Source organism: Parambassis ranga, chromosome 19 (assembly GCF_900634625.1).
Source record: "Parambassis ranga chromosome 19, fParRan2.1, whole genome shotgun sequence".
NCBI classification, from domain to species: Eukaryota; Metazoa; Chordata; class Actinopteri; family Ambassidae; genus Parambassis; species Parambassis ranga.
Genome location: NC_041039.1, coordinates 15,744,017 through 15,757,101, shown reverse-complemented (window position 1 = coordinate 15,757,101; position 13,085 = coordinate 15,744,017). Strand labels below are relative to the sequence as shown.

The following is a 13,085-nucleotide window of genomic DNA, read 5'->3' as shown; positions in this document are numbered from 1 at the left end:
GGGTTCTACCTGCACACCTGGTGGATGGTTGCAACCGTTGCTAGACAAGACGGAAGCATGTCAGCAGTTACTACTTGGATCTGTAGCTTGGCTTGACAGAAATGCATAGTTTAGAAAAAGAAAAACCTGGAGCTGATAGGTAGCACTTGAGTACTGGAGTGAGGTGGATCATCAGAGATAGATCAAATCCAAGGTCCAGTAGATTCAAAGAATTTGAGGGGTTCTTGCACCATGTTGCTGTGCTGCTCCTATAAACAGAGACTGATTGGTCTGAGAAAATCATTTGTACAGCAGAGCAGTAAGTTGATAGCATGGGAAAAGCATAAGAGATGTACACAGGCCAATGAGATTCTACTTTTCCCTCCAAAGCAGAATAGTGTAGTTTCATAGTATTGCTCTCATCTAATTTAATGACTCTAACTCAATATTTAGGAAACTAATATTCAGGATTTTAATCATTTTTGCTAGAGTAGATGATAATTAGAGTGACTAATGGGTTCAGGTGACACTATTGTGTAAATATCACATGTATGCACACTGGTATTTGAGTAAACTAACAACAGTGAAATAAAAGCAGGCTGTTAATAAAATAATTCTTTTAATTTTAAAGATAATAACAAAGGATATAATCACTTAAGTATATTGTTATATTTTACCTGGCATCCTCTGCCTCCTCCTTTTGTGTTCAGTGGTCCCTTTTTGACTCATTTAACAATCCAACCTGTTTATAGCATGCTTTGAGAGGCACTCAACCCAAACTGACATGCATGATAGTGGTAGACCTGGCCTGTTTTTCTGCCTGTAGGTGGTAATTAAATCTAGATGCAATAATAACAGTACTAAATAAAGCTTAAATTTAGGTGTAACTCCACATCAAAGTTCAGGATTTTTTCCTGGTTTTATCTACTTTCATTACCACATCTTTGCAGCAGGGGGCAGTCAAACACTAGAAATTTCAACTAGATATGAGACATGGTAGAATTTCAAAAAATGCCCTTACAGTGAACAGCACATGACACAGGACAACTCATTAACAAGACATTTTCTTTTATTCAATAAATAATTTACATTACAAACAGCTGGCATGTGGGACCACATTGGCTTTACATACAACACAGTTTGATCTTTTAGGTGTTCCCCATTCAGCTATTGTTTTTAAATTCTTTTTAACCATTACAAGTCAAACAAACATAAGAGCTAAATGAACAAAAAAAAAAAACATAAAGTGCTTTAAACTCAAAAACATGAACACCACAGAACTCTTTCCTACATTCTTTTTTTGTAGTTAAGGTGGGCTGTGTTAAGGGATGCTTTATTGGAGCTACTTACTAAACGGTCTATCCCAGAATGTACACTGCATTTGATAAAAGACTAATCTGTTGTGTGGCGTTCATGTTTTTGCGACAAAAAAAAATCCCTTTTCAAATAAAACAAAGTTCACATTCACCAATACATCTCATGTACAAAAACTGGAGTGATAAAATTCAAAAACACAACTGGTAATATACAAATTTAAACTCAACAATGCACAAAACATTATGTACAATCTCACATTACACACGTAGAACCGTATATACTGTAAAACACGCAATACAAATTACACCTATTAACACAATTCAACATTACAATCATCTGTTTGTAGGACTTTTTGTTGTTGTTGTCAAACTGCACCAATACATTTTCCAAAGAGCAGTAGTAAGACCTGCCAAAATACTTCAGTGTAACGAGTAAATGACCATTAAAGTGTGTCCCATAGAAGTAATATCTACGTAGAGGGATACACACTAACAGATACTGCAGCTGAGAGCCAAAGTTCAAATGGAAACCTTCTGCAGCGTTATGGTGAAACACAAGGACTAAACTAAAAAAACATTACGTGTGACTGTAGTACTGCAAATTCACCCACAAACACACACTTCTATCACCAATTAAAACACAATTGGCTGAATCTGCTTTAAATGTGAACTGTTGGCACAAGGGCGTGTTCTTTGGCAATGACTTAAGCCATGAAATCACGTCTGTAGACATATGCTTATCGTTTACTCACTAAGCCACAGTCAGGTCAGCACAGTGGCAAGTCTATAAAATGCTAAACTGACTTAGAGGAGGTGACGTTTCAACAGCTAGCACTGACAGTATGTACACCGCTGTTCTGACTCGGAACTGATGTAAAATTCACAAAATGGTCGCAAACAGTCATATTATTATAAATCTACATTCTGTAACTGCCCTTATCCCAGTTTGTTCTTTTGCTTTCTTGTTAACTACATTCACATGTACAAACACTGTCTGATCAAAGTGTCGGCTCAAAAGATGGAGGGAAAGGTTGTGTATCGTTATGAAATAATGAAAAAAAAAAGGCTATTTTTGTCAGTTCCCTTTTTGGAATTTTGCTACTTGGATGACAGAGGCCACGTAATCAGACTGGAGTGCTTTGTCTCTTCTATTTCTGAAAGTCTGGGTGCAACACAGAGACGGGGAAGGTTTTGTTATCTAATTTTTATGGAAACACTCCTGCAACTCACAAACGCACAAAATTAACCACAGATGCTGAATTCTGCACACATATTGTACTAATGCACAAACACACTCACACACGGCCTAACAATATGACCCATTAATCTCCACAGCAGACAACTGGAGACGCTGCTCTGACATCCTTTTGGCTGAGTGCTTCCTTCAAAAGGCTCAGGCTTTTCCAAAAGCTGGAAACTAATCAAACATAGAGCTGGTTCTGGCCTAAGGTTAACAAAAGCCCCTGTCAGGTTCTCTTGCTTCGCCACATGAGCCACAGAGAGCTTCACTGGCTTGGCACCAATGAGGAAGGGGGGGGGGTGTCAGGGGGAAGGGAGGCTCAGCAAACTCCTCTGTCTGCAAAAGATCATCTTGTCCAGCTTCCCATAGGCATGCAGCCCCAATGAGAATGTGGGAGCTAATCCCAGGTGGATATCCTGAGCTCGGGGGTAGCTGGGCTCTCTCACCGCTGCTCTCTTCAAAGACCAGTTGTATGAACCAGCTAAACACGAGTGATGATAGGTAGGTGAATGCTGAACTCATCCTAGTCATTAGCGCGATGTCAAGAAAATCAGACTTAAGGCTAGGATGACCGACAGCCGAGACACTGGTCAAGTCATAGAACCAGAACAGAGCAGAGGAGCTGATGTATGACACAGTGATGCTACTGTAACACTCACTGACAGATGAGGAGACTGTTTTGAAGAAACTATAGATGAACTGTGCAACATTCACTCCACAATAAGACAGCGAGGAAGAGGAGGAAGACTAAATGTAAATCTTTCCCTCTCTGTGCTGCATTTCTTACTAAAACATCATTTTCAAAGATGTGGTATCTCTTGCTGTTTGAGTGGAGCATTTTTACATCCTCGAAGGCGTAGTAGGCTGCCATGGTGAAGTTTATGTCTCCAGAGGAGAGGAGGTCAAACACACAGGACTGAAAGTACAGATCCTCTACGGGGAGCCGCTCCTTGCACTTGGCCTTTGCTGACTGGTAGGTGAAGCCTTGTGCCCCGGCGCCACTCCTGCTCCTGCTCACGCTCTGGGCCTCTGCCTCTCGATTTCTGAAGTTCCTGAAGTCGATGCGCTGGTTGGCAGGACAGCCATGAAGACACAAGTACAAGTCCTGGTCATCACCCTCCTCCACAGAGTTCACCACTTCCTCTGGCATTCGCACGGCAAATGTCAGGTAGCGCCCCACCTGCCGAACCACGATGGTTGTTCCGATGTACCTGGCCTGAATCTCCACATGCTGCCCAGGAACCTTCTCCACCACACGCAGAGTGTTTGCTCCGTGCCGATCCCCACCGTTTTTAGAGCCATCAGCAAATGCTGCTGGCAGCTCATCTGTTTCTGCGTGGTACATCTTCTGATCCACGCATTCCTGGAAATTCTTAAAGATGATTGTCAGCTGCAAAAGGAGAGAGAAAAAAATCTTGTCAGCCTTCAGCCCAAAACATCATAAGTATTTTAGGAATATCAGTGATGGGACACATGCATATATAAAAATGGCCATAAGAAATTAGAAGTGCTCATGCATTTGCATTAAGAACAAGTTTATCCAATATGTGGCATCTACCCCACCACCCTACTTCAGTGTCACGTTTCAGGGCTGGCTTAAGAAGGGGGGAGGCCAAGGTAAACGCCCTCAAAAAACACGGGTCCCGGCCATGTAAAATCAGGCCTCAGTTTGCAGACACAAAGACGATCCATTCATAGCACTGAAAAACCTGCTTGTGAACCCCCAGAACTATGCTCCAGGGAGTGGCGTCAGGCCAGGACAGAGCGATATACTCTGAAGCTAATCAAGTGAGACTGGTCAGGACTCTGCAAGCTTGGTTTCATCAGGACACCAATGAGCCATTGTCAGAGCAGTGATATGAAGGCTGCCTAGGGACTCTGATGTCTGCTTGCTTGAGACAGAGGACAGGGAGTCTACAGAATATTGTATGAGCTTGACAGTTCATCTGCTGCACCAGTTCTGTCTCAATTCCCTATACACTCAGCTAACATTTCCAACGTACATTAACTTGTTTTTTTCCTGCTGGGTTCATTTCTTGAATGAGAACAAACAAAGAGGGGAAAAAATTGCCTCCGTTATCGCTCCATCAGAACGAAGACGGAAATATCCAGACAGTTTTATTTGCTGTAGCGAGAGCAATGTACCAACACAGAGCTCTGCTAATGCAGATCTTTTACCAGAAGGGCCTTGTTTGCACAGGTGGCATTGGCTGCTGCTTTGTTTTCCCTTTGTCCAGAACCCACAACTTTAAAAAGCTGTCTCATTTGCTTCCAAGAATAGCAATATAAAAAAATGTAATTATGTTAAACTCTTATAAAAAAAACACACACACAAACGCTTAATGGACTGTCATTAAGAAGCCTTGATTACAGAAAATTATAGTCTCCACAAATGTGATTAAGGACAAATTCCCTTTATAACTTAGAGTCTAAGTACTTCACTTAGGATGCAACCATTGCTGTTGAAACATAGCCAAATCAAAGTCAAGTCTCCGTTATGACCTTTAACTCTTAGCGACCAGCCATCCAAAGTACCCAATGTACCATTAAACTAAATAACAATAATAATGTGTGTACTGGTGAAAAAGCTATGAGAGACATTTGTACGCAGAGACACTGTTTACTGTGCTCAGTATTGTCTACACTCCAAAGTTAAAACGGAGCCTCGTGTTAACATTTGACGCAGCACCACTGCTATAATACTAACATATCATTTATAAAGCTTATCGAGATCTTCTTCACGATTGTGCTGGGTTGGGCTTCATCATCTGTTATAATGGAACTCATCCAAACACTAACCAGAATCCACAGCAGCTCTCACAATCAGACCACATGAAAGAAGAGACTCACACATACAAAAATAGGAACAGCTTCATATTCTGATGTATTCTGACGTTTATGGATCCAAACCAACAGAGCAGGCTAACATGAAAACCAGCTCAGCATAGCAAGGACCAACAACAAACTTTATCATAATTGTAGTTAATAAATCATCATTTCTAATTTTAACAGCTCCTCTCCAGACCAACAGTTCAAATTAATACAAACAACAGTAAAAAGCCTCTCATACTAGAAGCTGGATTTTTTTTCTACATAAATGATTCGTCCTATTAGCCTATATGCATCTTTTTAAAATAATGAATTACTTGCTGAAGTTCTTTTTTCCAAGCATCCAAGAATTTTAAATGCAACAAAAATAGCTGTGGGCTGGCAAGCTGAGTATTTTGAGGTTTTGGAGTGCCGGCCAGACAAAACAAAACATCACTATAAAACTGTGATGGACAATTTTTCAAATAAAAAACGATTGCATACAGATAGATTTGAATGAAAATGAGAATTGGCTGCAGTCCTGGGTGTACTGACTGTTTTATTAGACCATATACACACAGGAGGAACAGATGCTGTTGAGGATTCTCACCTTGCTTGTGGCCGTGGCTAAAGAGCCCGGTACTACAGGAGTGTTGGTCACCTGGACAGACAGGTATTTGTTGTGAATCAGCGGCCAGGCCCCTTCCACTTTACACGTCTGGAAGTCATCACCGAATGTTCGGAGGTGCGGGTCTCCGAAGAAGCCACAGTGGGTGTAGTTGGGTGGTGCTGTGTTGTGCGGAAGACTGCGCTCGTACTGGCACACTTCTGGACCATCGGAGCGTTCTTGGCTGTCGGGCAGGACCTGAGGGGGTGGAGGAGGGAGCGGAGTGCGGGCGCGTGGTTGAGATGTTGGCCCCTCTTTGGAGCAGTTGTGTTGACTCATTAGATCCTCTATGCCATGCTGGGCGGAGTGGAATGTCAGGTCACCCCTGCAGGTTCGTGCAGTCCGGCGTACACAGCTGTTGTACGCTCGCAGCGCCGTGCAAAACTCCTCCTCCGGTCCAGAGTTTGAGGTTGAGGCCCAAAATTCTGAGTTACACTTGAGGATCTTGCACTGCAGACTCACTGTCAGGGAGGAACAGGATACCATTTGAACAAAAGGAGCATACAAGAGGTAACCATGTCATCTAGGAACATGATAGGCACAAGTACACAGATGGATCCATAAATACACTATTACTGAGGTTTGTTTAAAACCACTGACACTTAATGTAAGACAAGAATAATCAGGTTTTCACAAAGAAAATAATGAATGTGCCAAAGTGATAACATATGTATTTTGCTACGTTAAACTGTCTAATAGCTACATGACATTGCATTAAAAACCTAGGATAATATAAAAAGCACTGGACATTTCTGAAACATTTAACCGTAGTAAACATTAGGTCTCGAATTCAGGTACAGCCACTGTTTGTTTTCGATGACTGTACTTTCCTTTCACACCCTTTAGCGTCCACTTTATGTACACGTAAAAATACCATTAACGATCCTTATCTGCTTGTCTGAGCCTTTTCTTCAGCTATAACGCCACATCCAGCTAACTTTTAACACACACTTGTTCTTGTTGCGACACTTCTGTTTGACTAGTATCACTTTAAACTAATAAAGACTTTATCTTAATAGACTGTGAGAGGTTTCACCCGGTGTCTAAAGAGAAGGAGAAGGAGAGGGGGGAGCCCTGTCAACACTTTGAAGTCACACTTTGAACAATATTTCTGCAGAAAGCTTAACCACACCTCGATCCAACCACACATACACACACACACCACTGCTCTACTTACCAACCCTCTCATGGATGGCAATAAACTACTAATCTTGATCTCAACTATCAGCACTTTATCACTTTGTTGTTTGACGGTAAGTGATTTAAGAGGGAAACTGATAAGGGGGTTGGCAAATGTGCAAAGTGAGCTGACTGAGTTGCAAAAAAGTGACAGACTGCAGACATCTTTTATGTCAAACTACAAATATATATGCCGGAAAAAGTTGTTAATGTATCACTACACTGCAACTGTAGCTTGATAAACAAGCTAAAGCCTGGACAAATGGGGTCTTTTAAAAGCTACAGTGAAGTACTGAGGCATGCCCCCATCCCCCAAACAAAACATGGTCTGAGAGCTGCTGCAGCTCCAGGAGGACCTCTCAATGTCTTTGTCTTTCTCTAATAAAATAGAAACACTGACGGATGCTGCAAGAACTACACCAGAATAACGAGACCTTTCACATCCAGTGAACACAAAAACAGACCTCCAAACTCACAATAGGCTCTGCCACCTAAAAGATTTCCATCTTTTTTGCATTGAGTTTGGTGGAATAACGGCTGACTGTATCAATTTGTGGACTTCACCACGAACAGTGTATTTTTTACATATTCAAAGTGGATGTACATCTTTTTATTATTATTATTTAAAGTATTTTGGCTACTAAATGGTAAAGAAGTAACGCTAAAAACGCTAAAAAAAGTTAGCCTAAGTTAGCTTGTTGTGTGTTTTAGCCTATACACAGTAACATTACAAAGTTAGCTTGTTGTGGCTTGACGCAGATTTGAATTTTTTTGTATCTTACCAGAGGGGAAGAATGTGAAAAACACGGCGAGGACTCTGCACACTTCAAGCGCCGAGGGTCTCCCTCTCTTCCCCATAACCATCCATCCAGCTCGGGGTCGCACTTCACTCCTCTCCCTGGTCAAATCGGATGAAGAAAGCACAGAGGGGGGGAGAAAAGTTAGAAAGTCCGCGGCAGGTGAACACAGAAGAAGTCCGCGACTAGCTCCGAAACTGAGACTCTCATCACTGCCTCGCTGAGCAGACGTGTTAGCAGGCTAACAGTGACCGCAGGAGGCTGGAAAGCAGGACGATCTATCTCCCCTTTTCAGGGAGTGTCGAGGAGGTTCAGCCTCTGTGAACAAGCGGACACACGGAACCAATCACGGCCGCCTGCTCTGCCCTTAAACCCCCCCTCTCCTGCAGGTCTCAAATTACACCTCAATGTGCAGACTTGTTCTACGACGACCGACTTTTTAACGACCCACAAAGTGGCAGTCCACAAGGCCAGATAAGAGAGGGCTGATCTGAAAATCACCACAGTAACATGACGGTGAAGGGGAAAGGACAACAGTCAGTGCCATGCCTGCACGGGACACGTGTGAGGAGGTAAACAACCAACAACAAACATCACTGCTGACACATTAAAGCACGTATTTAACCACAAAAATACACTCTATACACTACTAGTAATGACTAATTACAGTGAAATATTCCTTTAAATGAGCAGACATTATTATTATTACCACCTGTCATAATAAAAGCATGTAGCAGTGACACAGTAAAGCAGCCTGACCCTCGGAGCCACTGTCTGTGTCTGAAAAAAAAGGATAAAACCCCAATTTTTTCTTTGACCTTTGATGTTCTACTATGTGAGCTAACAGCTCCACAGAATATTTCGTTTTCTCCATGTTGTGTTTAAACTAATCCTCTTAAAATACCAAAAGGCATCGGGAAAGTCTGCTTTCACATCCCCCGTTTCCTCATATCACACAATAATACAAAATAAATCTACAACGCAGCATATCTATGTTATAAGATATTTAATTACACATCAGACATGCTGTACATAAATTAGCAGTTGGTTTGGTTAATTTTGACCCACTTAGCAGCTACTATGCTAACAATGCTAACAGGTTGATCTGCTGTCAGCCACTTGTACTGGCTTATATGTATGGGTACAGCAGAATATGGTCGGGATAATGCTGTTAGGGGGTTTAAACTATAATGCTACATAACCTACATGTTAATTTCTGTTCATCTGCAAAGGAGCCAAAGTCATCAAAGATCTTAAGGAGTAAAAAGTGCAATATTTGTAGTTTTCCTATTTTCTGCCATATCTGTGGATGCTCTCATTCATCCAGGTCATAGTCATTTCCGAGAGAGAAGAGATTTTAAATCGAGGCAACTGGACTCAAGGATTGTTTTTTGAAGATGTTTCGCCACTCCCCCAAGTGGCTTCTTCAGTTCTGCCAGTTTATACTTTGAGCAAGAAGTGGCCCTTTAACTATTCATACCTCTAAGATGGATGCCTGACAGAAACTTAAGGACTCTTGTGATATTGAACTGAACTGTCCTAATGTTTCTTTCATGTGTCCATTATACAGGTATTAATGTTTTATGTTTCTATGTTTAGAGACAGATGCTTTCTTCAGACAGATATAATTGTAACAAATATTTAACTTCATATTCCTCCAAATTACCACCAGTTCTCAGTGATTACCACACACCAGTAAAACTTCAATTATGCATTATTCAATAACAACTCTGTATCTGAAGTGTTATCTTCTTACGCTGCTGTAATTATGTTTCAAAGAACTGACGACGGCCCCAAATTAATATCAGAATTGGGACTTAATTACCAATTATGTGTGATATAACTGTAATTATGAGATTTAAACGGATTCCCTGGTCGTTAAGTGACTGAAATGACTGAGATCATTAGCCATGTGTTGTTAATGACACCCACATACATGTGTGGAAATACTGTATGTGTTATTGTGGCAATACTTTACCCAGCAAACATTTAGACCCAGTGCCCTGCTTCAGTTTAAAGCACCCCTCAGGTTTCCGGTTATCATGTCAGTGAATGAATTAAAATGGCGAATGCAAAATGTCTGTTAGGTTGTTACATGTATGTACTGATCATATGAGCAGGCGTTGATTCGATTATCATTCATTATATGATACTCGCACAGATGACACATTTCACTGTCATTTTAAACCAAAACACAGCCATACACACGGCTGCATGTGTGATCACGTCGAGGCTGGCTGCACTGTATTTTTCCACAGAGTGCTGAGTGTCTTTGTGGTTGCTGTCCCTCACATGGGTGATAGATACGTTCATGTACAATGAGGTCTGAGCCTACACATGTTTTCAACAGGGGTGGCCCTGTGCAGGCTTTATACTTCAAGCTTTAATATACCCAGCATTCACATCTGAAATGAATGGCTGCAGCTGAAAGGTATAAGCTGGCCGCGCTGAAACCTTCTGATGAATTGGGGGGGTATTTTTGGATTGTGGCAGACTCACTTTGGCTGCAGCAAAGGAAGCGAGGAGACTGTCCTGCTACACTTAAAGGCTTGATATCTCAATCAAATGGAAACCTCAGAGTGAATCATATCTCAAAAATAGATGCCTGACCTCAAATCATGTTCACCTGTTGGTGACGAAAATGCTTACAATCAGTCCTTTAAATGGCCTCTAATTGAGCTCCGTTTCTTTGTCTGTTTGAGACAATCAAATTAAATCCGTAATTTGGCCTCAAATCTCAGTTTTGTATTTTTGTAAAATAAATATTTTTGGGCTTATGGGCTTTGTGTCGGACAAAACAAGCTATTTAAAGACAAAATATGCATCAGAAAATCAAATACCTCATTGATTAATGCTTGTAAGATCATGTGCAGCCATAATTTAATTCTAGTCAGGAAGGCTCATCAAAATCAGGTTAGGACCTTCTACACCATCTGCCTGTAGTAATCAAGCATTCACTTTATGTTGCTGTTAGATCACAAATTTCAACATGTAAATGTTTTACACAGCTGCAGACATATAGATTAGGCAGTATAGAGACAGCTGGCAGAATACGCTCCACATGTTGTAACTGGTTAAAGTGATTTAACAATAAAACACGTCCATAAATCTAGTTTAGTTCAATCACCTTTTTACAGTGTGCCGCTTTAAATCTCTGTCACAGCATGCTGTTAGAGCATGTGACAGGTTTGATATATGTTAAACTATACCTTTTGTGCATGTTTAATTTTAATTTTATTTTATTTTGTCTGTGCATGTGTGAGGGACTGATCCTCTTCTCCCAACAGATGGCGCTTGTTATGAGCTCTGATATGAAACCTCAAATCATGACACAAACGCACATGGCATTATGAGGACAACCAAACCTGTCATTAAATTTGAGCTTTATGGACAGCTCGGTTATTGGTCTAATTATAGCTGTCATGCAGTGAGGATTTAAAAGGTGAAAAAATCTGCAACCAGCAGGCACATTTGTCCTGTTCAACTGGAGAGGATCATCCTTTATTACATGTCAGACTTCAGCAGCCTCAAAGGTATTTTTCAGCTTGTAGTAATGCATCCTGACAAATATGATAAACAAGACTTCCTGAGGGGGAGGCAGGTGAATACAGATTTTATCATCAGTTGCATTTATATTTAGATTTTTCTACCCGTTTTGAACGCTTCAGTGAATATTGCAGAAATCCAGCTCTCCGGACTGCACAGATGGTTAAAAGAAACACACACCTCAGAACAACAGAGGCATAGTTTGAACTTCTGTGTGAGATAAACTTCTAATAATAATGTTGAAAAAAACAAACAAACCAGGATAAACCAACCTTGGCGAATGCATGGGCTCTGGAGTTCTGCAGGAACCCGGAGAGGACAGCGAGCAGGAGCGGAGAGGAAGCGGACTCCTTTTAAAAAAAAATCTCCCCGCTTTAAAAAAAAACACGTCCAGTGTGTCACAGTAATCCCAAATCACTCGCACTCAGGGGCTCTCTGAGTGTAAAATCCGCCAGTCCGAACATGATGTCCACCGACTTCCAGGTCTGCGCTGCAATCACTGTGTTTTATAGTTAAAGAGCCACTTCTCGCAGCCGGCGGATCTCTCCAGCCATTCCTCAACTCATTTGACTATCGCTCGATCGGAAAGGAGACATTATGATAGATTAAGTCCAGTAATTGGCCTCATCCGCGTGCCGAATCCAAATTGTTAGTTATGGTCGACGTCAGGGAGGAAAAAAAAGCCCTGAGGGCGAAGCCGCTGCTGCCGCTGCGTATACGACCCGATCCGCTGCCTGGATGTTGTGAAATGGCTAGTTAGAAAGTGTGAGAGAGACAATGATCGGCTCTGCATGACGCCGCATGGGAGCCCCCAAATCCAAGACCCCCCCCCCACTAGCATGCTCAACTACTTTTTCCTCTCAGACGCTTTGCAGAGGAAGGGGGTGGTTTACAGATTATGTCGCAGCTGCACTAAAAAACAAGCCAGAATTGACGTTGACAGTTATTTTTCCCCAAAAACCAAACAGACCGAGGCCGTGCATTAGATTTAACTTGTGTATCTGCTCCTTTTTTCTTTCTTTTTTCTGATTTCTTGGATCAAATTTCTTAAAATTTCACATTTTTTTATTAATTTGTGACACACAAACACAATAGTACTCCCCAGCCAGTCCCTCATCTTTGCTAATCACAGGTTTTGAAAAAAACAAATCCATAATAATCAGGATTTAATGGAGGATCATGGACAAACACTTTGCAGACCCAGATGAGGGAGGGGGTGGGACGTGCTCAAAGGCAGAGAGGGCTGCAAGGAAGCTGCACCTGTGTTTTAGGATCAGGCTGCATGCAGGAAAATACCACCACAACCCCCACCCCTCCTCCACCTCCTCCTTCTAAGCTTTTCAAGCCTTCACTCCCTTTATAACACAACTGATTCTCTCTGCTCCAGTTTTCACTGCAGCGTCTTGACAGAAGCAGTGGCCAAGATACAGAATGCCTGACAAAGCCTGTGATTTCACTACACTGTTAAAGTGGCTGAACGGTGCCGTCACATTACATCATCCCTCTGTGGATCCAGCGCAGAGAGTGACCCCTGTAATCTGTCCGTTTACTAT

General features: G+C 41.7%; 1 protein-coding gene across 1 annotated transcript; it reads right to left on the bottom strand.

Annotated features, from left to right (window-relative positions):
- Positions 1 to 1,030: 1,030 nt before the first annotated feature.
- On the bottom strand, positions 1,031 to 12,295 carry rgma (repulsive guidance molecule BMP co-receptor a). The gene is made up of 4 exons (XM_028431644.1): positions 11,805 to 12,295; positions 7,972 to 8,087; positions 5,954 to 6,471; positions 1,031 to 3,925 (listed from the first exon to the last, which is right to left on the bottom strand). Exons 1-4 carry the CDS (start codon positions 11,816 to 11,818, stop codon positions 3,224 to 3,226), a joined length of 1,350 nt encoding a protein of 449 aa, XP_028287445.1. The 5' UTR covers positions 11,819 to 12,295; the 3' UTR covers positions 1,031 to 3,223.
- Positions 12,296 to 13,085: the final 790 nt, after the last annotated feature.